At 55.4% G+C, this 26262-nt stretch overlaps 13 protein-coding genes across 13 annotated transcripts; 5 read left to right on the top strand and 8 right to left on the bottom strand.

Moving 5' to 3' along the window:
• Positions 1–16: 16 nt before the first annotated feature.
• On the bottom strand, positions 17–491 carry L969DRAFT_45762 (uncharacterized protein; the record flags this gene model as incomplete). The annotated part of the gene is made up of 2 exons (XM_014714804.1): positions 17–104; positions 157–491. Coding segments are annotated over 2 exons (423 nt in total), but the record flags the coding sequence as incomplete, so codon positions are not given.
• A 442-nt stretch (positions 492–933) lies between these two features.
• On the top strand, positions 934–3725 carry L969DRAFT_44510 (uncharacterized protein; the record flags this gene model as incomplete). The annotated part of the gene is made up of 3 exons (XM_014714803.1): positions 934–1243; positions 1292–2176; positions 2224–3725. 3 exons carry the CDS (start codon positions 934–936, stop codon positions 3723–3725), a joined length of 2697 nt encoding a protein of 898 aa, XP_014570289.1.
• A 5-nt stretch (positions 3726–3730) lies between these two features.
• L969DRAFT_92945 (uncharacterized protein) lies at positions 3731–5590 on the bottom strand (the record flags this gene model as incomplete). Its single annotated transcript, XM_014714802.1, has 4 exons — positions 3731–3972; positions 4025–4076; positions 4127–5144; positions 5196–5590. The coding sequence occupies 4 exons, from the start codon at positions 5588–5590 to the stop codon at positions 3731–3733; spliced, it is 1707 nt and encodes a 568-aa protein (XP_014570288.1).
• A 240-nt stretch (positions 5591–5830) lies between these two features.
• On the bottom strand, positions 5831–8586 carry L969DRAFT_92944 (uncharacterized protein; the record flags this gene model as incomplete). The annotated part of the gene is made up of 5 exons (XM_014714801.1): positions 5831–5919; positions 5973–6136; positions 6181–6889; positions 6938–8390; positions 8446–8586. The coding sequence occupies 5 exons, from the start codon at positions 8584–8586 to the stop codon at positions 5831–5833; spliced, it is 2556 nt and encodes an 851-aa protein (XP_014570287.1).
• A 78-nt stretch (positions 8587–8664) lies between these two features.
• On the top strand, positions 8665–9337 carry L969DRAFT_44717 (uncharacterized protein; the record flags this gene model as incomplete). The annotated part of the gene is made up of 3 exons (XM_014714800.1): positions 8665–8973; positions 9036–9120; positions 9204–9337. 3 exons carry the CDS (start codon positions 8665–8667, stop codon positions 9335–9337), a joined length of 528 nt encoding a protein of 175 aa, XP_014570286.1.
• A 219-nt stretch (positions 9338–9556) lies between these two features.
• Positions 9557–9840, bottom strand: L969DRAFT_92943 (uncharacterized protein; the record flags this gene model as incomplete). Its single annotated transcript, XM_014714799.1, has 2 exons — positions 9557–9749; positions 9803–9840. 2 exons carry the CDS (start codon positions 9838–9840, stop codon positions 9557–9559), a joined length of 231 nt encoding a protein of 76 aa, XP_014570285.1.
• A 2130-nt stretch (positions 9841–11970) lies between these two features.
• Positions 11971–14013, top strand: L969DRAFT_92942 (uncharacterized protein; the record flags this gene model as incomplete). Its single annotated transcript, XM_014714798.1, has 4 exons — positions 11971–13335; positions 13386–13561; positions 13614–13792; positions 13841–14013. The coding sequence occupies 4 exons, from the start codon at positions 11971–11973 to the stop codon at positions 14011–14013; spliced, it is 1893 nt and encodes a 630-aa protein (XP_014570284.1).
• Positions 14014–14089: 76 nt separating this feature from the next.
• On the bottom strand, positions 14090–15895 carry L969DRAFT_45628 (uncharacterized protein; the record flags this gene model as incomplete). The annotated part of the gene is made up of 10 exons (XM_014714797.1): positions 14090–14213; positions 14262–14360; positions 14408–14533; positions 14580–14746; positions 14794–15010; positions 15063–15308; positions 15356–15421; positions 15471–15631; positions 15682–15777; positions 15824–15895. 10 exons carry the CDS (start codon positions 15893–15895, stop codon positions 14090–14092), a joined length of 1374 nt encoding a protein of 457 aa, XP_014570283.1.
• Positions 15896–16002: 107 nt separating this feature from the next.
• Positions 16003–19532, top strand: L969DRAFT_15735 (uncharacterized protein; the record flags this gene model as incomplete). Its single annotated transcript, XM_014714247.1, has 3 exons — positions 16003–18138; positions 18185–18424; positions 18471–19532. 3 exons carry the CDS (start codon positions 16003–16005, stop codon positions 19530–19532), a joined length of 3438 nt encoding a protein of 1145 aa, XP_014569733.1.
• A 66-nt stretch (positions 19533–19598) lies between these two features.
• Positions 19599–20840, bottom strand: L969DRAFT_324891 (uncharacterized protein). The gene is made up of 6 exons (XM_014714796.1): positions 20464–20840; positions 20313–20415; positions 20132–20259; positions 19914–20082; positions 19806–19865; positions 19599–19756 (listed from the first exon to the last, which is right to left on the bottom strand). Exons 1-6 carry the CDS (start codon positions 20686–20688, stop codon positions 19665–19667), a joined length of 777 nt encoding a protein of 258 aa, XP_014570282.1. The 5' UTR covers positions 20689–20840; the 3' UTR covers positions 19599–19664.
• Positions 20841–21974: 1134 nt separating this feature from the next.
• On the bottom strand, positions 21975–23013 carry L969DRAFT_92938 (uncharacterized protein; the record flags this gene model as incomplete). The annotated part of the gene is made up of 3 exons (XM_014714795.1): positions 21975–22101; positions 22157–22266; positions 22990–23013. The coding sequence occupies 3 exons, from the start codon at positions 23011–23013 to the stop codon at positions 21975–21977; spliced, it is 261 nt and encodes an 86-aa protein (XP_014570281.1).
• On the top strand, positions 22706–24561 carry L969DRAFT_71493 (uncharacterized protein). Its single transcript, XM_014714794.1, has 5 exons — positions 22706–23261; positions 23311–23370; positions 23420–23792; positions 23839–24129; positions 24186–24561. The coding sequence occupies exons 1-5, from the start codon at positions 23138–23140 to the stop codon at positions 24409–24411; spliced, it is 1074 nt and encodes a 357-aa protein (XP_014570280.1). The 5' UTR covers positions 22706–23137; the 3' UTR covers positions 24412–24561.
• Positions 24562–24644: 83 nt separating this feature from the next.
• On the bottom strand, positions 24645–26244 carry L969DRAFT_85522 (uncharacterized protein). Its single transcript, XM_014714793.1, has 3 exons — positions 26038–26244; positions 25376–25982; positions 24645–25324 (listed from the first exon to the last, which is right to left on the bottom strand). Exons 1-3 carry the CDS (start codon positions 26195–26197, stop codon positions 24790–24792), a joined length of 1302 nt encoding a protein of 433 aa, XP_014570279.1. The 5' UTR covers positions 26198–26244; the 3' UTR covers positions 24645–24789.
• Positions 26245–26262: the final 18 nt, after the last annotated feature.

Here is a 26262-nt window from a genome sequence, read left to right as displayed (position 1 = left end):
GTGCAAACAATTACAATCAGCTTCTCAGACCGGCTTCTTCGCTCATATGGATGTGTGGAGGTTCGTCTACGACTGGCGCAAGCACTTTGGCGGCTGACATGAACCTGGCGAACGCGTCAGTCAAGCAGAGGGCGGCCTGCCAGCAGCGAATCTCACCAGGCTGCATGCGAGACGCCAAGGTCTCTGATGCTGACGGCCTGCTGGCTGCAGGTCGCGACGAGTTGCTCAAAGGCGTCTATTCGAAGCGTGAGCTCTTGTAGGCGTGTTGAAAGGAGGCTGATCTGCCGTGCTTTGAGCGATTGCGTGCTGCTCGGTCCAGGCGCAATTGACTGCCTTGACATGCGGCCAGCGAGTGTACGAGGTCTCAGCAGTGCGACGAGCCTCGTGATCAGCCGGATGTAGCTGACAGCGACGCTGTGTGCCTGTGGGCAAAGATGACTTGACTCGACTTGAGCTTCCACGTTAACAACGCGTCCGTTCGCCGGTGGATTCCTGTCGTCGAGCACCGGGCAAACGGTACGATCGGTTTAGCGACGAGTGCGCAGACTGACCTGCCTGCCGCTCAGGCTACCTCGACGCTTGATCTCTGTCCTTTGACCGCAACAGCAGGATCCGCTGCAAAGTGCACGAACTTGAGTGCGTGTGTCTGCCACAGCAGCTCGGGCAGGATCCGAGAGGTCTACGACATCGATGTCTCGCAAATCAGCCGGAGCAAGTGTGCGTCGGACCAAAGCTCGCAGTGACCGAGGCACGCAATCCCAAGCGATCCCTGCGCTGCCGCACAGCGACGCCTCAGACTCGTCGAGAGTGAGCCGGACACCAAGTCTTGCACAGTCTACCACTGGCGACGATGCAGTGCAGCCAGCACGAGCGACAGACGATGATGATGATGATGATGACCTAGATCGGCTTAGTCAAGATCAGCTGCTCGTCATGCGACTTTTGCTACACGAGACCTCTGGTTACCCCGGCTCAAGCAGGCAGCACTCAAAGGAGATCATCAGTGCAATCGATGCCCGTCTCTTGCTCACAAAGCCGAGACTGCAGAGCTCGCTGATGACCAAGTGGCCAGCCACAAATGACAGAACGCTCGCACCCCTCCCCAAACGTCGACGGAGTAACGAGCGTTTGTCAGATCTGCATCAGGGCCAGATATCGCCCGCGACTCCTGTCGTCCCGAATGGAAGACACCTTCATGATGATGTCCTTGAAGCTGCGTCTAGCTCTGATGGGCATCACAGTGGTATGTAGCGCGAAGTATACTCGCCATCGCCGCTAAACAGTGTTGCAGACGTATGCGCACAGGCACATTGCGCAGAAAATCTTGAGCATATAGCTGACGGGCGATCTGGTGAGCACACTTCGATGTCGTCCGCACCAATGTCGGCAGACTCGCCCTCGGCGCTCTATCCGCCGATCTTCAGCATCATCGAGCCATGGACAAGAAAAGTCGCGTCACAGACGAGTCTATTCAAGAACGCGTACGAAAGCCCAACAGAATCGACTCGCACTTGCTCGCCGCTCGTAGCAGAGCACACAGGAGTAGCTCCACAGGAGTGGGTGAAGCATCCAGAGGCGCAGTCAATTTTGCATGACCTCGCCGCTTCTGTCAGACGAACCCCTTCGACACTGCTGGCGTCGTACATTAAGGATCGCTGTGCGGAGTCGGCGGGAGACAATTCAGAAAGCGCAACTGAACAAGCAGTACCTGCAATTGAGATTTCCGCAGCTGAAGCAGATATTGGGCCGTCTGAGGACGACGAACACGAGGCCGGAGCTCTCGCACCTGCAATTTGCGGCGCTTACAAGAAGAGGAAGGTGCCTCTTACGCCTAGCGACGCAGCCTCGGACTCCGACATCAACTCTCGCACTGGCCTGTCAGATTCATCCGACGCTTCGGAAGCTTCCGATGCCTCCGACGTCGAAGCAGATGACGAGAGACCCATCAAAGCGCGCACACGCTCAGCAGATCTCAAGATCGATGGCGTGGACATGACTGATATCGTCCTGAATCGCTCTGCTCGCGAGTGCGATCTCAAGGCACTCAATGGCTGGGACGGCGAAGCGGAAGCAGAACACGATCCCGATCGTCCAGCGATACTGGATCGCTCTAGAACTACTCGCAAGGTCGATATCAGCCAAGGTATTGGCCTCGAAATGCTAGCGCTGGTTCGAGGTGCGTCTCGTTCGCAGGCCAATGACTTTCAAGCTGAGCAGATACAGGTGCGGCCGTATCCGCCTCAATCTCGCGCTACACTGCGGGTGCAAGGCTGCCTCGCTCATCCTGTCTATCATCGTATCGCAAGTGGCGCAATCCGTCCCTTCGAATGGAGCGCGTGGCAATCAAGGCCGCTCTGGCTTACGAGCCACGCTATGAACACTCAGCAAGCATATCCTTTGGCACTGAAGACGTCGAGCGTGCAAAGGATATCCTCGCGGCAGCCCGCAGCTCAGACGGGCTGAGAACGTCAGCAAAGAGGAAGAATCGCCCGCCTCTTATCACAAGTGCGGCGCGACCGATCACAAAGCCACCTGCGATCGAGCCGACACTCTCGACACTCAAAGCCATCACTTTGCCAAACTTGTGTGATACTTCGCATAGACTGGCTGAGGAGGGCCATGCAATGGATGCATGGACGCGCTCGCGCAAGCATGGCTACATCACCCCGCCTACATCAGAAAGTGAAGATGATCTCAAGGATGACTGCAAGCTCATCGCATTCAAGCAAGTGCCGGCGCCCCATCTGTCCGACTTCACTTTCGAACGGATCGCGCCGGCTGCAATCGAGATTCGCTCCGAGGAAATTCGTAGATGCATGGCGAAGATCAGCCAGGCCAAATTCGTCATTCGGGAGAGAACCCGCAAGCTTAAAGAACTCAAACAGCTCCAAGATGCAAAATCAAAACTGCTCGCTGAAAAGGCAGAGTTGGAAGCGAATGTCCTGGAACAGGCTCCTCCACCTGCTCGGATCATTCGCGCATCTATTGGCGTTCAGACAGGCGAGGTTGATGGCAAGGTCATCATTCCGCGCACTTACGTCCCCTTGATGACGTATGCGGAAGGCGAGTCAGTCTCCCAAAGGCGAAAAGTGACCAACCCTTCGCCAAAGTGTACTTGTGGCAAGGCGCACTGTGGCAATGCCGCTAATGGAGATGTGAAGCTAAAATCAGCTGAGAAAGATCCTTCTGCTACGACCAAATCAAGGAAAGGCCGTAAGAAGAAGCGTGACAAGCTGGCAAACGCCAAAAACCCGCATTATCGTGACAATTATGTGCCATCTCGTACGCGCTCGGCTGGTACACATGCCGCTTTGTCGAGCATGTTCAGCGAGAGCACGGGCTCCATGAAACTGAAGGACTATCCTGACAGCTCGATCACACCTCACCCTCAGCTGGGCGCATCTAAGCTAGTGCCATGGATTGCAGGACAAGACGAATGGATCTGCTCAAATTGCGAATACAAGTTGCTCTACGGGCCTGCAAAGGGCCTGAGCGCGATCCTGGACGCCCGCAACAAGGTTCTGAAAGTTCGCACGAAAGCTCAAGAGCGTGCTTCTCGCGCGGCCAACGGCAAGGGCCCTACAAAGGGTGACAAGAAGTCCAACAGATCGAGCAAGAAAGTCGATAGGGTTGTCATCAGCGTTGGCACTCAGACTGACGCCTCGTATGGCGCTCTCGCGTCGCGTGAGCCCGCGAGCGGACCTGGCAAGCAGGCAGATGTATGAAGGATTCATGCATTCAGCCAACTTATGAGCGAGGCCACGATAGTCCGCGCAGCTGCACTGTGATCTGGAGGCAAAGCCCTGCCCTCGCGAAAGGCAGCCTTTGTCTCACAGCCCAGCCGATAAGCTCGCATGATGAGATGCTCCCATTGACCGCTCTCGAAGGCGTCGCGTGACATCTCGACTGGCTTGCCTTGTTGCTCCATGAGTCTCTTGAGGCCGTACTCCTCGATGAACAATGGTCTCGGAACTGCAAAGGCGGTGATTAGCGCTTCGCAAAAGCTCATGTGACCATCGCTTACCATAGATGAATGGTGTTTGAGTGGCGACAGCTTCGCTACAAGTGCCATAGCCCTGCACGTACGTCTTTCAGAGTGGATGCGACAACAAATCGGAGGACTCACTAGCTTGCCCAATATGACATCAGCTGTGGCGGTCAGATCAGGCACGTATACATCTTTGCCCGTTGTATAAAAGTTCGGTGGCAGCAACTCGCCGGATGAATTGTCGTAGCCGCACAAGATAGCAATCCAGCCTGGCGGCAGCAGTCCACACTCATTCGATACGTCCGATGGATAGGATCCGTCGTCATGCGGATCGGGCATCGCTAATGATATTGTATGTCGCACAGGCGAGGGATGTGTGAGAGCCGGTGGCGCGCCGGGCACATACAGGTGGTCAGGCGTTGCCAATGGTCGGCTGACTTGGCAGGCTACCTGCGACGGAACTGCATCCGACAGAACGGCTAGAGGCAAAGGCGAGCCTGGGCTGATGGGAGAAGGGGGTCGGCTTTTCGGGTTGGGTATCTTTTGACCACCGAAGCTGACGAGCAGTATTTTCGTTGTCTGTGGATCCTGAAGATGTGTAGGTATCCCGATCGACGTCAAGAGACGAGTCCGCTCTGAAGCGTCATAGATACTCGCCTTCGCTGGCCTGACGATGAGAGGCATGTCGAAGCGTTGCCTCTTTGGTGTCCTTACATTCCGCACAGAATCTGGCAAACCTATCACATCTAGTATGGCCGTCGTGAAAGAGCCTTTGTTCAGGTCGACCCATGCTGTGCTCGGCAGACGTGCGTCGCCATCAAAGGCAGGTATCGGAATCGCGCCGGGTAATCGAAGAAGCAGGGACGCATTGGCATAGTCAGCGATGACCTGCTCAACGAGTGGCGCCAATAGCTCCGCGGGAAGTGGTGCCGAAGGATCCTGACTGATGCTGGAGAAGTCGTCCAGGGTGGGCAGACCGTCAGGAGCTGAGCGGGCTCGACGGCTCGCGACGCTAGACGACTGCGTCGTCGGCGAGACGGCAAATGGTCTGAGCATGCGAGGAGCTTGATCACGCAGGGATAGATAGGAATAGCAAGTGCAGAAGGTGAAGTTGGATATGATTGCAGCGGGAATGCCAGCGCACTTGGCAGCAGCACTGTGCGTGACTGAGCCCTTCCTTCCACTCTGTGTGAGCGTAAAGGCGTACCATGGCAGAAATGGCGCGTCAACAAGAACGCAATCTATCGTGTTTGCTTTGAGAAAGGCCGTCTCTGCTTCTATCATTGCTGGCCTGCTGGCCATGAATTGGGCAAGGCCCTTGATGGTCGCAAGTCTGTCGACATCATATGCTTTGGGCTGAGATATACCAGCGTCAATGAGTGCATGTCTGTAGGTAGCTCTTGGTCTCTTCGAGTGCGGCTCCCTTCGGGAAGCTGACGGCTGCCACTCGAGTGCAGCAGTGAAGACATGGCTTGGCGCATTCGTGATGATGTCGACCAGATGTCCTTCTTCTAGGAGTGCGATCGTCAATGCTGTCACTCTCGTACAATGCCCGTAGCCATGTCCGGAGCAATAGTAGGCAAAGTGATGTTGCTGGCTCATCTACGCAGGGGCAATCTCCCGCCTGCCATGCGTTCGTTCGACGTTCGTTCGACGCGTATCGATTTATCAAGATATCAATCACCGAGAGCGCGTCAGAACTAGACCCGTCAAGCCTTGCAGGCCCAGGCCTCGTCCTCTGCGAGTCAAGCTCGCAGTCATTGTATTGCAATCTGGTCATGCAACACCTCCGCCTTGATGGCGCAGCCACGAATGTCGCTCGGGGCTACGGAGATTCGACGATCAGATTCTGTCCACCACCGAATGGATGAACAAGGAAGCAAACAGCTGCTGTTGACCAGCATGGTTCGAGAGGGGCAAATGCCGGTAGCCTGTGCAAACATTAGCAGCGATTCGCCGTCCGCTAACGAAAGGGAGCACTGACCCGGCAAGAGGTTCAGCAGACTGACAGTGTGTCGGCCGAGGACGACTTCGTTATCGTTGTCGTCATTGACACAGAGGTGCAGGAAAGCGAAATCCAAGAGACCGAGCTCGACTTCGATGTCGAGTTCCCAGACGGCATCAAAGATCGGGTTGAAGCCGTTCCCACTGCAGAATGGTTAGCTCGCTCAACATTCATGGTACGAGCTTACTGTATAGTCTGCGAGCGGAAGCGATACGCGCGCCCGCCAGGTACCAGGACGCTCGCCTCTACGTACGGAGAGATAGGACGAGCATCCTCGCTCACGAAAGCGCCGATGCCCTCCGCCGGATCGGAAGGACGACTGAGCTGCTGAGCCGAAACAATCACCAGTCTGAGCCGGTACGTATCCACCCTGACGAGAGCATCCTTGTCTTTCTCCAGACCCTTGCGACGCAATATGTCTGGCTTCAATATGTAGCCACACGTCCCATTCGTCGAGAAGAACGCCGCGTTGACTTCGTAGCCGAGGTCGAAGGTCTGAAAGTTCATGGCGGCCATGGATACACCGTTGACCCAAAATTGTAGTGGGCTGAAGTTGCTGGACGTGAATCGCGTTGCCGAAGGATAGCATCGAAGCAGATGCGTTCTACTGTGAGCGATCAACTCCATCCGCGCATCCCGGATCGTCTTGAGCATTCGACGCTCGCCGAGAGAGATCATGTGTGTTGGTGCATAGTGTTCCTTCTTGTTGAAGCCCCTACCCTGAACACCTTGCGTATACACTGCCAACCGTGCCAGCGCAAGGGCTGAGACAGCATCAGAAGAGCCAATGCTCGCAACCAGTCGCTCTGGAGACGACGACAGACGCGAGGAGGGATTGCGAGTGTTTGAGCGCGGGGGCGAAGATGACCGCATCTTACGGAAAGCATTATTGAAAGCTGCAAACGAGTCAGTCGCCGGAGCAAAAGACAACATGAGATAGTCACCTCTGCCGAGTCCAGCATCTGACCCGTTGGCATCTGTCGTGTCGGTCGACGAAGTGAGATCGGAGCTGCGTCGTTGGATCATTGACTTGACGCCGCTTGTGGGAGCAGCTTTATTCAATGTCTTGCACTTGATCAAGATGCGGTGCTGGAGCTCATGGGGGCTGGGTAGATCGCAGAGTTCATTGGTGTCCGTCATCAGGCGATCGTATACGAGAGCAGGACCGAGCAAGTCACGCAAGAGTGAAGCCAGTCGAGCTTGTCGAGCATTGTCGCAGTGTATCTCGAGACTGAGTATGACGGGATATGAGGATGCGACAAAGGCATACTTTGCGATGGCGCGGATCGCTTCACTTGCCTCGATACGTGTAGTGAGCGTGCGGCCGTGATAGATGACCGGCTCGCTTGTGCTATCTGTACCATCCCAGACGTCAAGCTCGACGCTACGGCAGCCCTGCTGAAGCGCTCTGATGTAGCCCTCGACTGAGCTGTTGCCTGCCAGTTGGCCTCCCAGGAGATATGTGTTGTGTGAGCTGTTGATGAAGTATTCGCATAGCGGCCGCGTCATGTCCATGTGTACCCGGGCTTCGCGTTCTGCGATGAAGCCATTGTCGGCGGAGGCCAGGAAGCTGGTAAGGCCCTCTGTCGTCATGTGGAACTTTTCGCGTCCGTCGAGCATCAATGTCGCAGCAGGGTCAGCGAACTTTTGGTGCAGCCCCTCGAGTGCGCTGTCGGCCATCTGAGATTTCTGGCAATCGCGCATGAAGCGCTGAAACGCAGGGTAATCAAGCAAAGGCTGCGTTCCTTGCTTTTGACTCTGGCCATACTGTCGAACGATAGCTTCGACATCCTTTCGGTAGCGCAGAAGACCGACAAAGTCTTGGAACTCGGTAAAGCTCAAGAAACTGTCTTTCCTGCGGTCGGATAAGTCGAAGTAACTTCGCAAAGTGAGGAGATCGACACCGATAGCCAGACGACGACAGATACCAGACACTTCTGCAAAAGACAGTCTGACGTGATCGTCCTGGATGTTTGCAGGCGACGCGGTAGCCTCGTCAGCCGATTGAAAGCCGCTGACGGCGAGGGACCAGCATTGTCTGAGAAAGAAGCGCTGTCGTCTACGGACGTGATCGAGGCCTCCGATGAGTCTCGCGCGCTGGTTGAAGAGACGAAGAAGTGCATCTCGCCACAGCGTAAAAGCCTCGTCCGACAGCGCAACGAAATGAAGCATCTTGAATTTGGCAGCAATGGAGGTACTGAAGACGAGCGTCATCCAGCGAGGCTCAGTTGTGATAGGAAGACCGAACTGCAGCCTGTACGGTCGACCTTCTTCTGCGAACCGTAGCTCGCGGATACTCTCTAGATTGACGATACCGCCTTTTCGCGACTCGTAAAGCAGTCTGCCCTCTTCGGGGACAATCTTGACGAGTCGCTGCTGTGCTTTCTTTGCGCTCACCTGCATGCAGCGTGAGCCACCGTGCGTCTGTGAGGCCTGACCAAAGTAGATTGACCTTGAGCAACAGCGTTCCTTGCCTGAGCCTCGCTGGGATCCAAGACTCGGCGGGCGATGTCGTGAGTCCATCGCTATCGTCCGCTTCGTCCGCTTCGCGCGGTCGAGCTGGTAGCTTGAGCGGTCTGCGGGCGTTGCGCATGCTCTCGTGCTCCTCGAAGAATGAGGAGTCAGCCATGTGGCACGGCTTGACGGCTCTGTGCGGGCGACGTGCATGATCATGCTAGCCGGAGAGGAGCAGCGAGGCTGTCATAGCACGACGGCCGACTGCTGCTTGCGTACATTCGACGTGGAGCTATGGACCGTCGATGGGATCGGCTGGGGGGCTCGACGAAATTGGCGCGACTGCTCCGCGTCAACAGCAACGTCCGCCTTGCGAGCTTTTGAGCCTCGTGGAAGCCTGGGCACGACGACTGCGGCGGCACTGAGCTGGTCCATACAACCCTCGCATCCATCAATCATGGCGAGCAGCGGACCGCTGAACCCGGCGAGTAGTCCGCAAGCTTCAGAGGGTATACTCGGTCAAAAGGTGTGTCTCAGCAGGGCCATGGCTGCCGTGATCGGAGCTCAGACAGGGCACCGACTGCACAGACTGATCTAGCCATCTCCAACATCCTCGTCAAGTCCGGTCTCGGCTTTGGCGTTGGCGTCGTGCTGAGCGCACTACTTTTCAAGCGTCAGTAGATGGAGGCCCCGAGCACGAGCACGAGCTGAATACTGTCCTGTCTCTTCCCTGCTGCGTATCGACATGCTTCACAGGACGAGCGTGGCCTGTCATCTTCTCCACAGGTGCCGGCCTAGGGTCGGGCTACTCGGACGCAGAACGCATCTTCAACCCGGCGGGCAACATACCAGGCTATCGCATATCGCTCAAGGACAAGCGTCAGCAATAGACTATCATTGCATTGGAAGTGCGCATCGCTCGATGAATCCATCGCCAAAGCATGCCGACAATCTGACTTTTGTCGGCGCGCGAAAGCCAGCCTTGAAATTCTTAATGCTTGGCACGAGCTCTTGCGTGAATCTGACTGCAGCTGTGGACGTATGTCGGTGCTGAGGACGTGTCTGATGACGCGCGTTCACGGCTGCTGCCTAGACGGACAAGCGAGCCGCTATCGTGTCCTTGCGCGCTCCTCTTCGTCATTTGGCTCTTTTGACTTTCCGAAGCGCTTGATGTTGCTGTTCGCCATCGGATTGACTCTGCCTCCCTCGCTCGACTTTTGTTCGACGCCCAGATACAATCTCTGGTACAATACAAATGTGCTGACAACGAGCAAAGGCGTGGCCAGGATGATCACTCGCAGACTGCACCCTGACACTGAGATTGCACACTGCTGTCATTCAGCCGATGAGCGCACCGTTTGCCTTGCGGGTGCAGCTTCCCGGATCCTTCCATAGTGCGCGTGCTGGACGGCTGTCAACTGTTGCTTCGGCGTGTCTTGAGCCAGCGGAAGAAAAGCGCGAGCTCGTCGTGGCTTCAGAGACGGAGAGTACCCTCGCTGATCGCGCTTGATCTCGTACGGCACACCTCGCTCTGACAGATCATCTGGCCAGCCCGAGAAGTTGGCCACAGCACGCTCTCCAGCAGATCTGGGCTGCTCCCATCGGCTGTGCCTCTCATGTTGCATCGCTGATCTCGCGCGCTGCAGCTCATGAGATCGCCTACAAGGAAGCACGCTGGAGGCGCTAGCCCCCAACGCACATCATGACGTGACACGCTACGGGCTGACCACTGTCTTATCGTCAGACCCTTGTCGCGAAATGTGTCGTCAATCCGTTCGCTCGGCGTTTAATTGACGCCCTTTCAATAATAAGGAAGGCTTCTTCTTCTACCACCAGCTGACTGCATCGATCTCAAGCCTGGTATCTGCTAACAAGCTGCGGCGGACACTGCTATCACCAGGCAAACTCAAGATCCCACCTTGTATGCATTGCATGCCTAGTGTCGCGAAAATTCAAATATCGCCCCGCGTTACAGATTCAAGAGTGACTAGATAGCCCGCGGAAATTCGCACGATTCTCTTCACTCGACTCGACTCGACTCGACTGGACCCGACATGGCATTGCAATTTCGCGCGATCGCTCGACGACCTGAGAGGCCCATAGAAGCAGATGCGCAACCTCTTCCAGGATGAGGACACCTTCCAGCTCCAACGAAGCAGCTCACTGTTCAAAGTCAATGATGGATCGGAACTGTACTGCTGCTCACGGCTTTCGTCCTGAGGTCAAAGCGTCCGGCCACAGGGAGGAGGATGCCCGATTCGAATCAACCGATCCTCCTCAATCTCAAATTTAGACTGACGCATGGGCGCATACTTCGCATGTGCCTCTGGCATACCGTCCTCTGTGCTGGCGATCAATGCATGACATATACCATGGGTTACACCACCGCTCCGTTGAGAATGGGAGGCAGTAGCTCTGCGAGAACGCGTTGCTCATACTGACGTGTCAAAGGCAGCTGCAAATGAGCCTGGCGTGCCTTGACGGCGACACGCCTAAAGATGGGACGTGTTTGCAGCGAACGAGAGCTGTCTAGACCGTTGCTAGATGTAGTCCGACTGCCGGGATGCGGCCGCTGCAAAACGGGTGGCTTCTCGGATGATGTGGGCATACGTCTGTTGCTTGGTACTTACTTCTGACGGATTGCAGACACGCAGGATCGAATGCTTGCGCGAGCACCCTACGACGTGCCGAGTCGTGCTGAAGCAAGCGTCGAGAGGACGGGGCCGGAGTGGCGGGGCCAAGCAGTGAGAGGCAGATCGGTATGCTTACAGTCTGTCACATGCATCTGATTGCTAGCGGCGCCTGCAGCTTAGAATGGGTGCTTCGTGAACCGGAGCAGCACTTTGACGCGTCGAGGATTTTCCCTTGATGTCTCAACATGGCCTCTATGGTACTTTGAATACGACCAAGCTCCCGAATCCCGCAAGCCTCCGAATAGTCCTGCGGGTGGTCCGGTGGTCACAGTCGCTCGTCCGGCCGCCGAGCGGAAGCCCTGAAGGTCAGGGCGAGGCAAAGGTCGATGCCATGAAAGCCTAGTGAGCGCCATCCTGGAAATTGTCGAGCCAACATAGCGAATGTTGAGTTTCGGCATCTGCTCCGGGGGTGCACGAGCTTCCGTGCGTTCGTCTCCTGACTCGCAGAAATGTTGCTACTCGAGAAAGCGGATAGGGTATCGCGGGAGGTTCTCGATGCATGATGATTGCTGCTGACTGTTGCATCGATGACCTGCTCACAGTAAGGCGCGAATGAGAGCCACGATGCGGCTCGAAGCTGCCATGTTGTTCGGGAATCTTTGCAGTCGCGAATGAGATCCAAAGAGCAAGCGTTTAGATCGTATGGACTGTATGGAACGCTAAGAGGCTGCTGTACCGTCTATACGTGATGTGCTAGCGGCCCCAGATGGGCTTCTCGATGAGACAGAAGCGCGGGTTTGCTGCTCGAAGCGTGGAGACCTTGCCAGATCAGCGCTGCAAGCTGCACGAAGTCAACGAAGGCGACGCGCGTTTCCATAGCGAGAGGCAGAATGATGGAAGATGTCTCAAGGTGGTCACGAGATGTGCAGAGACAGACAGCAGACTCGCCGAGGCCACCAGCACCTATTCGAGCAATATCGAGCGAGCCCAGCGACGAGGCGACCGCGAGACCGTCACTCGAGCAAGATGGAGCCCTGACAGACCGCGCACTGGCCATAGACACCTCTCCCGACAAGCCTGCACATTCAGACGTCCTTCAGTCACGCATACATACCCTTCTGCACAGTCAGAGCTCAGCCTCGACAAAGTTGGCAGACTTGCATGCTGTCAGCATGCTCGACTCGCCCTCGTCCAGACTCACCTCGCACTTCCGCACCGTCAACGTCTCAGACAACGCGAGACGATACGCGCATATGGCGTCTGCTCGGGTGGCTAAGCAACCGGGCCGACAGGAAGCAGACGCTCGTCATGTGCGCGTCGACATCCAGTCCATCGTAGATCCACCGTCTTTGCTCAAACTCTTGCGAGGCCGGCGGAAGATGCATCTAGATGATCATGCACGTGGAGGAATGCAAGACGAAGAGCGCTGCTTTCCGCGCATACAGCGCTTAGCCAATGGCGCAGAAATCATAGAATACGGCAATGGTCTAGAGCGAAATATCGATGCTACTGGTTGGAACAGGAAGAACAAGCTGGCTTTCATGGACACCCACGGCATCGACATTTCTGTCGTCTCGCCTTCGTCATGCAGACTGGACTTTTTAGACGCGCAAGACGCCATTCAGGCCGCAACAGACATCAACGCGGAATTGCTGCAGTACTGTCAAGGGCCGGTCGAGACGACCTCTGTGCCAAAGATCGGTGACAAGCCTGAAATCGTCATGTCCGATAGGCCAGAGAGTGCAATGCTCGGCGCCCGTACGCAGAGCTCGAGTACGCAGTCTGCAGACATGTCTGGCATCCTCTCGCCTTCGATTTGGTCCACAGGGATGGACGAGACCTTCAAGCCCTTTGCAGAGCGCCGTCTGTACGCGTTCCTAGCGCTGCCCCTTACAAGGTCAATAACGAGCGATGATCTGACCGGCTTTCTCGATTCGAGCGAAGCATCTGAGCTTTATTCTCGTGGCTACGCTATTCCGACTGTCGGGCTAGGCAGAGGCTTAGCCGACCCTGCCCTCGAGCCGCTATGGGCAAAACTTGACGACCAAGGGACGCCTGTGCTCATTCAACCTTCTGGTCGATGCCACTGGAATGTTCAGTTCCGCCGGGATATCGCATCGCACCCACAGCCTGGCAAGCCACCGCGGCGTGATCATATCGCAGATGCACAGTTTCTGGATCACGAGTCGAATGACGACGACCGGACCGTTGACGCGCTCTCTAGTGCCTATTCGGAGGCATTCGAAATGACCGTGGTTCGTGTAAATCTCCGCTGCGAGATCGAGATTGCTGATCTGCCCTTTAGACTTTATCTGAACTGATTCTTTCCGGCATCATGGACCGATACCCGAGTCTCAAGATCATTTTTTCACAAGCTGGCGGTGTCTTGCCCCTGCTCGCTGTCCGCTTACATGCCGCGCTTGGCAGACACGACGATTTGCGCCACAGGCTGGAGAATGACGTGCGGTGGTACTTGGGGAGGCAAGGCAAAGCCAATCTAGAAGTTTCACAACGCTGACATGCCCAATCGTAGGTTCTTCTACGATACTGCTGATTGCGGTCCCGAAGAGCTTGCCTACATAGAGGAAGTGATCTCCAACTCGCCACAGTATGAAGGCAAGGAGGAAGATCTGCCCTTTGTCGATCGAGTGAACGAGCGTGCCGACTTTGATCCAATGGACCAGCGACTGGGTCCCTCTCGCATACTTTTCGGTTAGTCTTTCACCGCTGCGTGCAAGCTGCACTGCTGATCGCGCGAAGGCACGCGACATCCGTATCACCCCCCTTCCTCCCCAGATGACCTGATCAATGGGAGGTGGCCCATCGTCAATCAGAGCATCTCTGCTATCAAGCGGCTGCAGACATGGGATGATGACGCCAAAGCCGCCGTCTTTGGCTTCACCAGCCTCGAGCTGCTGGATCTCGTGTTCTAGCGAACGGACGAGGGAGTAGACGCCTCAAGGTTGCATGGTCGATCGGCCACAAGCGACACACAAAGGATGATTGCAATCATGTAGTCCAGGGCTCAGAGATGAGTCTTTGAACGGTGATGAGCGCGCGATATTTGACACTCGGGTCGGGCGAATTGAGCAGCTCGAAGATCTTGCTTTTGCCGCCATGGTCTGTGACAAGCCTGAAGAGGACGTTAGATGATCGTTTTCGGGCTTGGCTATAGACCTACTTCTTGCCACCATCAAAGTACTTGACGAATTGACCGATATCATTGCAGGCTATCGCTCGCACTTCTGGCTCGGACGCCTCTAGCAGATCAAGCAACGTCCTACGAGCTCTTCAGCTAAATGCTCATGAAGGGAACACGAGCCATACTTCAGATTGGCAGCACTCTTGTCTGCGAGCTTCTTCGCGTTTTCCTGCCAGAACTCTACTGATTCGTGCGGAGGTGACCAAGTAAGCTCGCCCGAGTTGAGCTCCGTGACATATTCGTCATAGGTTCTGCATTCTCATGAGTGTGAGTCACCTGTCGATCACTCACACGTACGTCATGCTCTTGGCCGCCTCCTTGAGTTGTTCGATAAGCCACTCGTTGTCTTCCTTTATTTCCTCATCTGACCATTGCTTGCTCTGGGTAAGCTGTTGGAGGTGCGGCAATACTTTAGCGAGCAGCATTGCAGACAGCGTCTCTTCGGGCGCCTTTGTGGCAAGATTCTGTGTCCGAGTGAGCGCCAGCACGAGATAGTGATCTCGATGCGTACCCTGAAGGTTGCCAGCACTACGCGGGCGACTTTTTCCTTCGAGGCATTCTTCAATATGTCTGCGAGTAGGGTGACGAGCCCATAATGTGCATGCGCGTTCTCGCAGAACCTCCGCTCATAGCTCAGCAGCCAGAACGCGAGACCTAGTTGGTATTGGATCTGAGGCGGCAGAGTGCCGGTCTTGTCTGCGAGGCCGTACCGTAGGAGTGCGACAAGACTGGCCAATGTCTGTCAGATCTGCACAAAGGAGAGACCGACAGCCGACGTACTCTGCGATGAGCTTGCCATCGGCGACGGTGTCAGTGCCCGCTCCGTCTCCGTTCGATTGAGAGATCTCTCGCGTCAGCGCTAGCTGTCTGATGTGAGGGTTGCGGAAGATAGCGCCTGCGCATTGCAGACAGATGCTCTGCACTTCCGCGTCGAGAGTGGTTCTGTCAGATGATGCCGATCGGAGCGTGTCTGAAAGCGCGACGATGAGACGAGTCGAGTCTGCATTGGTGACGTCCTCATTCCCCCTTGCCTTGCGCGTCAATGCGATCCACACGCGAGGCATGGTACATACGCAGCGAGCGTGCTGAGGAGGGCAGCGCTCTTTAGCCGGACATACTCGTCTTGCGAATCGAGGTGTCTGCAGGAGCGATGAGCCTCACGCTCGCTGATCTGATGGCCGGACGTACTTGGCCAGCGCTGGTGTAGGATCCTGCCTGAGTAAGACAGGTGTACGCTCTTCGTGATCGGTCAGCATGTCGGTGATGCATGCTAGCACGTAGCCGAGCGTGTCTGCTCGAGTCTGATCTCGCAGCAGCCTGACGAACAGTCCAGCGTAGGACTCGGTGTCCTGTCTTGGAATGAGCCTTCTTGCGGCGGCTCACTTCAAGCGGCACTGACTTCTGATAGAGTGACCTCGGCCTTGCCTCGAGTGCCTGACACCTTTGAGATGAGTGAGACGTCCTCATTTGATACGAAGCCAGCTCGTGCGTATGCCTGCCTTTCCCTCCAGCCCGAGCGCTCGCTGAGACGGCAGACGTACCTCCCAAGGTATGCCCTTGGCTTTGATGCGCTCGGTGAGCAGGTCGAGCTTGGGCGACACTATCGCAGCCATGGCCTGGCCTGGCCTGATGAGTGTCCGCTCACGTGCTGTCCGAACGTCTGCGCGTTTTCAATTTGATCAACTTTGTCCTCGACCGGCCCGCCTAACAACACCCCACAATGGATCGCAAAGCATCTGGCAGTCGTGATGCGGCACCGGCTAAGACCAGCCGAGCACAGTCGATTGCATCGCGCACGCTCGCCAGCGCAGGACCTGTCAATCTCAATGGCACGAGAACATCGGCGCAAAGCAGCACAATTCCTACCGCCTCGTCCTCTAGAGCTCGCCCTGGCTCGACCGTGATCAGGCCAGAAGCTACACGACCACGTCCTGCTGTCAGTACGAGCGCCTCGTCGTCGAAAATTCGTCCCGTACCCGTCGCAAACACAGCGGAAGCATCACGTTCACGCCCTGGCGTCGCTACAGGCACTCAGCCTGCTGGCCCGTCGACCGTCTCGACGCGCATGCAAGTCGTCGTACGATGTCGAGGTGGATCGGCTGCTTCATCCGCCAGCGTCTTTGCCCGCCCAGATACCCAGGACAGCGCACGAGCGACAACTTTCCGCATGAGTCCCGTCAAGGGCACTGACATCATGGTAGACGTGCAGACGATATCCTCCCTCCCGCCACCCTCGCCAGTCAAGAACTCATCAGCTGTGTTAGCTGGCATCAGCCCGGCTGGAACGAGCACGATAGCGAGCAAACGAGAGACCCGGTATGAATACGACCACGTCTTTGGACCGGATGCCGATCAGGGATTGCTTCACACGCATGTCACCATGCCTATACTTGATCAAGTCATTCAAGGCTTCAGTTGCACCATTCTTGCGTACGGTCCCACCGGTACTGGCAAAACGCACACGATGATCGGTGACACAACACCGGTTGTCGGCACCTTTGCAGCCGATGCCGGCATCATCCCTCGCAGCCTGACACGTCTCTTCCATCTGCTCGAGCTACAAGGTACCGACTACTCCGTCTCCGTTAGCTTTCTCGAAGTCTACAATGAGCAGATCCGCGATTTGAGTGCTCCGCAGCAAGAAGGCGACGAACCTGTTGCGCTCGACATCTACAATGACCCTGGTCGACCGGGCGCAGTGACTGTCAAGGACATGAGGGAGACAACGATCACGTCAGCCGACAACGGTCTAGCCATTCTTCGCGCTGGTACCTTGCGACGACAGACAGCAAGTACCAATTGCAATGACCGCTCCTCGCGAGGTCATGCCATCTTCACCGTCAAAGTCACCGTCAAGACTAACGAGACTGACGTCAAAGGCGAAGAAGTCGTACGTATTGGCAAGCTTAACCTCGTCGATCTAGCAGGCAGCGAGAGCATCGCCAAATCGGGCGCTATCGAAGCCCGCGCAAGGGAAGCCGGTCTCATCAATCAAAGCTTGCTGTCACTGGGCCGCGTCATCAATAGCTTGGTCGAGAAGAGCACTACATCGGCTTCCTATCGAGAGTCGAAGCTGACCCGTCTGCTCGAAGAGTCTCTCACCGGTCGAACCCGTACTTGTCTGATCGCAACGATCAGCACGGTCAAAGACAGCGCAGACGAGACGCTCAAAACACTCAACTATGCTCGTCGTGCAAAGTCTATCGAGATCAATCCCCAACGAAACAGTACGACTACAAAGAGTGCACTGATCAGTCAATACAGTATCGAGATCGAGCGTCTCAAGCGAGATCTGATTGCTTCTCGAACGCAGCAAGGCGTCTACTTCAGTGATGAGAGCTGGCTCGAATGGTCATCGGCGCTAGAAGAACGCAAACGACTGATTGCTGACATGACACGCAAGAATGAGCTTTACCAGTCACAGCTTCTTACAAAGGACGAGCAGCTCGAGCAGACTGGCCGCTTACTATCGTCCCGAGACCGAGAGCTGGAACGCTTGCAGACGCTGCTAGATCAAGCCAATGATTGCAATGCCTCTCTCGAGTTGCAGCTCATGCGATCCCAGACGGCCGAAGACGTTGCCCGCCAGCTCAGCGATCAAGAAGCAGCCAAGCGCCTCGAATATCAGCAGATTGCGCTAGAGGCAAAGGCAACAGCCGATGGTCTGATCGACAAGATTGCTCGCTTGCAGGCACACGAGCAAACCACGCGAGCAACAGTCACTGCTGCACGCTCAGCTCTGCTTGACAGTCAAGATGCACTCCAGTCGGGCATTGGCACTGCAGTGGACTCGAGTAAGACTGCGCTGGACAACATGAAGCAAGCAATTGCTACAGTGTCTCGTGATAACGCTGAGGTGTGTCTGCTGATATTTGGGTGGAAGTGAGCTCACAGCTTTGCAGCGACTCGCTACTCTGTCTGGTGCACACGCCCAGATAGTCACTGCTGCGGACGTCGCAAACAAGCACATGAGCACGGTCGCGGCTAACAGCGATGCCATGATCGCCGATCTGAAAGACGGCATCGACGGAATGCTCAAGTCGTCCTGCGCCTCTTGGTCGCGTTCACTTCGATGCCTTACCGATCAGATCGATTATGCGCTGCACCTGGCCGTCAGCTCAGCTAAGCAGCAGCAGAAGACCGTAAGCAACGACAAATATCGTGCGGCTGAGCTGATCCGTTGACCAGGCAATTGCGTTTCTCGATGAGGCATGCCGGCTCTCAAATGATATTCAAAGTACTGTGGACACGAAGACAGACGAGCTAACGAAGCAAATGAGTGACCTCGTCGGACAGCTCGACCGTCTCGTAGAAGCGGACACTACCTCGCAGCAAGCAGACTACGCTCGGATCGAAGCTCTCGCCGCGACAGATCAGCAAACTGACGAAACGCGCATCAAGGCCATCACAGAAAGCGTCTCCGTCTTTCTACAGGAGCAGCTGGCCAAATTGGCGGACACTCGTCAGAAGGAGCTGCAAGCAAAGATTGCGACCGTCAAGGCGTCATCCGAGAAGGATCTGCTCGAGCGGCAAGGCTATTGTCACGCCATCTCCAATGATCTCGACTCCATCGGACACGGTCTCCGTGACCTTCGTCAGACAACCAAGATGTCTAATGCGAGCGGCGTCGAGCTGCATGCCGAAGCGAAAGCCCGTCTGCCCTCCGAGCTCAGTGCAATGGCCACAGGTTCGATCTCAGCGCAGGCAGAGGCTCAGAAGACCTTGAGCACCCTTGGAAACCACCTCGACGCGCACACTGCCGAAGCTAATGCCCTTGCTCTGCGTGTCGTTGGTCAAGCACAATGCAATGGCGAGCGGGCCGAAGCGTCACGTACCGCAATTGACACGATCACTAACCTTGCCGAAAGCGCATCTCGAGGGGATGCTTCGGCTGGCGATTCACTCGTTCGTCACTTGCATTCTGCCACGGACGGGGCTTCAAAGACAGTCCTTCTCGACCTCGCTGAGACCATGAGCTCAGTCAAAGCCAACAGTCGCGCGCTGACCGCGCAAACCAAGAAATTAGACGCCCTTCTACCAGCCCTGCCAACCGGCAAAACGCCTGCAAAGCGTCGCTGGCAAGCACTCGAAGAGGTAGGCCTTGAAATCGGCGGGACGGTCCCACGGATCGCTCTTGCTGAAGTCTCAACGAATCATGGCGGCCGGCAAAGCATTATCTTCGACCGTCCGACAAAGCTAGATCGCCGAGGCGACACGCACGAACCGACAAAGATGGCTAAGCTGTCTTGAGCATGCATTGTAGCATCCAGTGCAGATCTACTTGGTGGAGACCATCCTTTGGCGTTTCCTTGCGACAATGAGAGCATGATTGAGATCATTACAGGATGCTGCAATGATGGCTAGCGGATCCGAGTGAGCAGATCACATGGGAGCTACTACATCAATCGTGAGACCGCCAAGTGGGCAATGTGGTCGCGAACCTGCCCAACTCGGGCATCTGGCAGTGTCACACTCTGCAGAAGCGTCAGACGCCAAGTAGCCTACTTGTCGCAGCATGCTCACCAGTGGCAACGTTGATATTGTACGGCTTGTCTGCAACAGGACCGTCCTCGCCGTCACCGACTAGATGTGCTTTGAGCCAGGCCAACAGGAGCGCCGGACGAAACTCACCGAGATCCACGTTGAAGCCCACAAACGACGAGCAGCAGTGTCCCGATGGCCCGGCGAGGGCCTGCTTGACATATATAGTGTAGCTGGCGATTGTCAGCTCACTGCAACCATCGAACGATTGCGCATTCGTGTAGGAGATGACCTGAACAGCAGCATCGCTGCCAGCAAGCTGCAATAGTCTATCAGCGGCTTATGTGCTCTGTTGACCAGCAACGCACGTCGAACGCAGCAGGTACTGGTCCACTGATGTAGGCGGTACGAAGATTGAAAGCCAGCGATTTGCTCGTCGGGGCAAGTGAGTTAACGACGGAGAATTTGGCAGGGGAGCAGACTGTAGATCCACCGACTGACGTTATGCGAGTGAGTTCGATGACGTGCGGCAAAGCTTTTCGAACATACAGTTGACAGTCCATCTGAGGAAACATCCAAGATTGGCTCTTGCACTCAATACAGCCGTCGTAAGCGGCGTCGAACTTGCGATGCTTGCAATGGCCAGCATTGCCTACTGCTAAGGTCAGCAGGCTGGATATCAAGCTTAAAGCTGACTGACGAGGATGACTTTCATGATAAGATGCTTTGACTGCGACGTTTGCAAGAAGTGCGTTCGGCGGACGCTGCTACCACGGAATTGTGTTGACTTGAGACATTCTGCACGTGTCCCTCTGCTCGTCGCTATGATACTTGTCCGTCCGCTGGGGCTCGGGCGCTCCCTTCGCTCAGACCTGAGGTATCCAGCGAGCGGGTTATGGTCGTATAGAGGGCGCTTTTCGTACATGCCGCGTTGTCGGGCGGTAGAGGGCGCAAGTCTACTTCTGTCCGCGCTGCGGTTTATAAACGCACATGCATTTGTTTGCCACACTTGAAGATCCGATATGGCCGCATCGAATATGCTAACACGGGGCAGTGATCAGAATGTCGGTGGGTAGATTCGCAGATTGTTGCAGGTGACCCTGCCGGTGCAAGACGCTTTGCGAAAGCGAGCCAGTATGACTTGCTCAAAGCTGCACTGGTCAGATGAGCACCGTGAAGCGTATAGAAGATCGAGCAGCATTCAGGAGCCGCAGTCGAGGATATATGAAGTCATGACAAGTAATGGTACCCAGCTATGATTATGCATCCTTCTTTGATGCGATGACACGCAAGAGCAACACAGTGAGCTCCACGTCGATATACGCTTTGGGCATGTTTTGTCAAGTGGAATCGCATCCATTGGCCTGCTCGAGTTATGGAGGGGCTGCTGTGCTGAGTTGAAGCTGTGTGAATGTGTGCGTGTGCGCTGACTGTCTTTACTTACCCGGCTGCTAGCTTGACAAGCTGATAACCGTGCCGTAAGACGGATGCAAGAAGCTGACTATGGATCCACCTGCAGCACATATGCATCGTGAAGTGATTGGAACGACATGAGATAGCATGTAAAGGGCTTCCGGGGGACCGCCGATTCGCTACTGGATCCAAGAACAGGACGAACCGGCTCTGGGCGCGCCAATTTGGACGCGGCGAAATTGGATCTCAAGCTCGTCAAACGATATCATCTGTCAGCACACTTTCGTGCTATGCCTCGCAGACTTGCTCAAACCGAGATCCAACCATCCCCAAGGCTTCTGTAGCTCAAAACAACATGGAACGTGCCAAACAAAAAAAGCAGCAAAAGAAAACGCTTCACTCAGCCCGGATTCGAGCCGGGGACCTAGAGATAAATGTCTGACTTGATTTAACCAATTACAGTCTCTCGCTCTGCCAACTGAGCTACTAAGTGGAGATGTTGAAGGTACATGCCTAAGAAATATATACGGCTTAACTAGGTCCAGACAGGATCTGCAAATCGCGCACGTAGCGCATGACTGAGGAGTTGTGGACGTAGCCCTGCCCAGGCGTCACATACCTCATCTCGGTCAGCCCAAACAATCAAGGTGCTCACAAGACCGAGTAGTCTCCAAATAAAGTCAGTATGATCCTGTTCTGCGCTTGCCAGCTCGCACAGTCTATACATCGGACCGATAAGCGACGATATTTTGTAGAAGTCAGCCAGCCGGACCGCAGAGCCATTGCCGATGTGCATCGTCAATGGCTAGCAGAATGTGAGTAGGCGACACCTGTCGCAGGCATCGGAGGAGTCGGCCGCTTCTCACTGTCGAACGAGACTTTATGCTCGTAGCTGATAGAAGGCGAGATTCCGCACGGCGTCCATCTGATAGATGTTCGGTCATCAATAGCTCCTTGCTTGCGGTGAGCTGGACTCGTACAGTCTTCTGACGAGCTGACAGAGGCAGCGAGGTTGCTGTGGAATGCCAGAGCTATTTCTTGACGGGATCAAGTCTGCTGCGCCTGCTGGACCGTCAATCTGCTTGCATACCTGTATGCGAATGAGTGCTACTTCCGCCTCTTAGTTGACGAGTCGACATCATACGTGTGCCTTTGCAAGCCAATGCTCGCAGCAAAGGCTCAGTGCGCTAGATCATTGAGTGTATGACCCATCTGCTTGTATGTCCGTGGTGATGGGCGAATTTCGTCACCTCCAGACGCTGGCAGCTGTTGCTTTCGCGAAGGAGGACCTGGCGCTTGCCTGCCAGATTGGTGCTTCCTTACTCGACGAGATATTAGGCATTGAGTGTCAAATTGGGACCGGCCAAGCGCGCAGACGGATCCGCATTCTCGCAGCCCACACTGGCAGAGCTCGAAGGTGATTTCTGAACTCGTCTCTGGGCACCGCACACGTGTGCTCGTCATGATCATATGCTTTTTGCAATTCTTGTTTTGCTTTGACGACGCGACAAAATGCGCGGTTGGGCCATCGCAGTCTATTGATCAGTCATAAAAGCTCGAGCGTTCGCGTTTGCGGCTGGTCGAGCATGCGAGACCTGAGTGTGCCATGTTTTTGGCATGACGGTCTGACTGCAGATTTGCAGCCTATCTTGAGGTACAGAGCAAGGCAACTTTTGTGGGCAGCGGCTGCTTCACACGTCTGACGCAAAGAATTAAAGCCCGTCGGCTTCTTTGAGAGATACGACGGCGAGTCAGCACAAGATCCAAAGCATTCTGGACGAGAAAGCAGTCAGCCGTCACCACTCCCTCGTACGTGATCGGACGATTCGCTGCGCATGTCTGAAAGGTGGCAAGCACATCGAGAGCACTATTGCCTCTGAAGCATTCTGCCTCGTAGATGCAGATGCATCTCTATGAAGCTGTCCAGGGGAGGACGGCTAAGTGAGGGCTAGGTTGACACGATGTGCGATGATACGTTTGATCAGGCCTCAGGTATCACGATGGCCCCACATGCCACAAGTGGGGCCCGCTCTCGAATTTTTGAAGGTAAGGTGCAAGCAAAACGCAACATCAGTATGGCTTTCAGTGCGCTCTAGTATCTAGCCTGTTGCTCAGCTGATGTCGAGTGTCACAGCACCGAGAGGAGCGCCCAGAGGTGCCCCGAGAGGCCGCGGCGGATTCAGTGGTGGCAGAGGTCAGCAACAGCGTCAAACTCCAGATTTTCGAGCTCATTCACCATACAGGCGGCGGCTTCGCATCTCGAGGCGGTGATCGTGGTGGTCGTGGTGGCTCCCGTGGTGGTCGTGGAGCTCCCAGAGGTCGTGGTGGTCCGCCGGGCCGAGGCGGTCGTGGTGGTGCGCGAGGAGGCAGAGGAGGAGCCAAGTCAGGCGGTCCCGGCAAGGTCATCATCGAACCTCATCGTCATCCGGGAGTCTTCATCGCAAAGGGCAAAGAGCATCTTCTCGTCACTCGTAACCTCGTCCCCGGCGAGTCCGTCTATGGCGAAAAACGCATCACGGTTGAAGAGACTGTCGCAAATCCTGCAGAGGGCATGCCAGATAAGATCAAGATAGATCACAGAGTCTGGAACCCTTTCCGTAGCAAATTGGGCGCATCGTGAGTGCCCTTCAGGCTGCTCAGCTTGGGCTAAAGATCTGTGCAGCATCCTCGGCGGTCTTGACAATATACACATCGCGCCAGGCAAAAAGGTCTTATATCTTGGGGCAGCAAGCGGGACATCAGTCTCACACGTTGCCGATATTGTCGGCGAAAAAGGAATGGTCTATGCTGTCGAGTTCTCGCCGCGAAGTGGAAGAGACCTCATCGCAATGGCCAAGAAGCGTACAAATGTGGTGCCAATCGTCGAAGATGCGAGGATGCCCAATCGCTACCGCTTCATCGTGCCTATGGTAGACGTTATCTTTGCTGATGTTGCACAGCCAGATCAATCACGGTGCATATGACCCGCTGGAGTTGCTACGTCTGCTGACACTGGCTTGCTTCGGACAGAATTTGCGCGCTGAACGCGCATCACTTTTTGAAGAATGGCGGACATCTGCTCATTTCTATCAAAGCAAGCTGTATCGACTCGACCGCCCCAGAGGAGGTCGTTTTTGCATCCGAGGTCAAGAAGCTGCAAGCCGAGATGTTCAAGCCTCTCGAGCAGCTCACACTCGAACCTTACGAGCGCGCTCATGCGATGGTCAGTGCGACGTACCTCCGCCATAAAGCCTGATATTTGCTTTGATGGCTGTCTTGTAGCAAGCATGTACCAATGATAGTGCATTCTGCATTATCGCAAATGTTTTACGTCTGCGTCGATGTGGCCCGCCCACAGATCAACACAGACCTGCTTGCGCGTACCAGGCTCTTCATATGTCGGAACGGTCCTTCTCGCTATCCGCCGGTCAGCTCGGTATCTGTCCAACGGGGCCAATGCTTGTTCACACTGACACTCTGTGTTGACATGAACACGTCGTCGGCAGTCCAAAGCTAGCCTGCGCACCTGCTAGACGCCAAGTCACGAGACACTTGCGCTGCCAGCGCTCGATGGCTCGAGAAAGCGCGTTCGTACAAGTCCAAGGAATACCATAAGGCTTGATCTATCAATCACTTAACGATCCTTACCAAGGTGAGCCTGCCATAAGCCTTCGAGCATAGCCGGTGCTATCGTGACAGATGTGCAAGGGTCTTGGCTGGACTCCCACGAGGCCCACCATCGCTCTCCGAGGATTGCCGTCAGATTCTCTCGCGGCCCTCTGTCGTATATTCGCACATCCGGCTCGATGGCGGCAATGAAGCCCTGATGCCGTCTGTTGTCGCTATGTATGCCGTCTGCAGGTATCCAGAGTCGCAATCGATCGTCAATGTTGCCACCATGCCTGCGCCAACGACGCGCTCGCTGGACCTCGACGGTCCAAACACCCTGAGCGATCTGCTGCGTACCGACGATGAGCAAAGCCAGAGCGACAAGCTGGACAAAGACTGCGATTGTCACAATGAGTAGAGTGGCCACGCGAGGCTGCGACAAGAGATAGTGAGGATCGCTGGATGCGACAGCTGATCGAGGTACGACGAGCGCCAGATCAGGCTGGTGCTCTACGATGCGGTCTAGATGCCAGTAGCCAAGCAAGAGGCCTATGAGCCATCTACAGACTCGCGTCATGGGCTGAGCTACTCTCAAACTACCGCAAGCTCACCTAAAGCCAGGACCACCACTCCAGGAGTACCAGTGATGCCACCACTCTGCTGCAAGCAACTCATAGCCCAGGCTGTCCGTCGTCCAGGTAAGCTCGACAACTTTACTGACTTGTGAGATCGTCAGTGGCAGGATGACGCTGAGTGCAAGCGTCAAGAGAGGCTGAACGAAGAAGCAAAAGTGTATGAATGCCTTGCCCGAGGCCGGCGATGTGATACAAGTGCCAAACCAGGGGCAGCAATGGTCAAATCCGAGCCGACAGCGTTTGCAATCCCGACAGTGTCTCGCGCGCGCAGGCCGCCAAGAGCCATTGCAGGCGTCTTGCCAACACCTGGTAGGCTCGCCTTGCCTGTCACATTCGAATATAACTCGCTTTTCTCTGACATCGTCTGGTACTGCTCGAGGTGGTCTGGAATGGTCTCGAGGCAGCAGGTAGACGCTTAGATAGTTGTACATCATTGCACACAGTAAGACGTTGAACCCGACACAGTATAGCACGGCCGAGCGGGGCCTTTGCAAAGTGTAATAAAGGTAGGGCGTCGCGTGAAGCGACACGATTCGCCATCCATGGATTATGAATACGAAGAGCGCCGGCGGGATGACCCTCCCTGACGCATAAGGTCTGACTGAGCTTGAGAGAGAGTAGATCATTGACTGTCTCACCAAGAAGACGATTTGCTCTGAAGCCATCATTGATTTGAGGAAGCTTCCTTGTGGTTTCAAGTGTCGCGGGAAGAGCAGCGGCGCCGACGATCTCTAAAGCAGCCTGCGTATGACTTGCAGGCTCTATCTTGCGTCCTGAGGTCGTTCTGAGCGCGGTCATGGGTATAGATTGTGCAGAAGCATATGCATGCTGTAGGCTATTAAGACAGGCGGGCAAGTGAACGC

This window comes from Mixia osmundae (genome assembly GCF_000708205.1).
Source record: "Mixia osmundae IAM 14324 unplaced genomic scaffold scaffold_2, whole genome shotgun sequence".
Lineage (NCBI taxonomy): Eukaryota > Fungi > Basidiomycota > Mixiomycetes > Mixiales > Mixiaceae > Mixia > Mixia osmundae.
This window is presented reverse-complemented; position numbering and strand designations above follow the sequence as displayed.

Bases quoted from the DNA above. Each gene is read 5' to 3' on its own strand.
- L969DRAFT_71493 (XM_014714794.1), top strand. From the start codon at position 23,138: ATGTGCGATGATACGTTTGATCAGGCCTCAGGTATCACGATGGCCCCA. The intron at 23,262-23,310 runs GTGCGCTCTAGT...CGAGTGTCACAG, and splicing joins CAACATCAGTATGGCTTTCA to CACCGAGAGGAGCGCCCAGA. The intron at 23,371-23,419 runs GTCAGCAACAGC...TTCACCATACAG, and splicing joins CGGATTCAGTGGTGGCAGAG to GCGGCGGCTTCGCATCTCGA.
- L969DRAFT_85522 (XM_014714793.1), bottom strand. From the start codon at position 26,197: ATGACCGCGCTCAGAACGACCTCAGGACGCAAGATAGAGCCTGCAAGT. The intron at 25,983-26,037 runs GTGAGACAGTCA...CTTATGCGTCAG, and splicing joins CAGAGCAAATCGTCTTCTTG to GGAGGGTCATCCCGCCGGCG. The intron at 25,325-25,375 runs GTGAGCTTGCGG...GCGAGTCTGTAG, and splicing joins AGTGGTGGTCCTGGCTTTAG to ATGGCTCATAGGCCTCTTGC.
- L969DRAFT_324891 (XM_014714796.1), bottom strand. From the start codon at position 20,688: ATGTACGAAAAGCGCCCTCTATACGACCATAACCCGCTCGCTGGATAC. The intron at 20,416-20,463 runs GTCAGTCAGCTT...CCTTAGCAGTAG, and splicing joins TTATCATGAAAGTCATCCTC to GCAATGCTGGCCATTGCAAG. The intron at 19,757-19,805 runs GTGAGCATGCTG...ACGCTTCTGCAG, and splicing joins CAATATCAACGTTGCCACTG to AGTGTGACACTGCCAGATGC.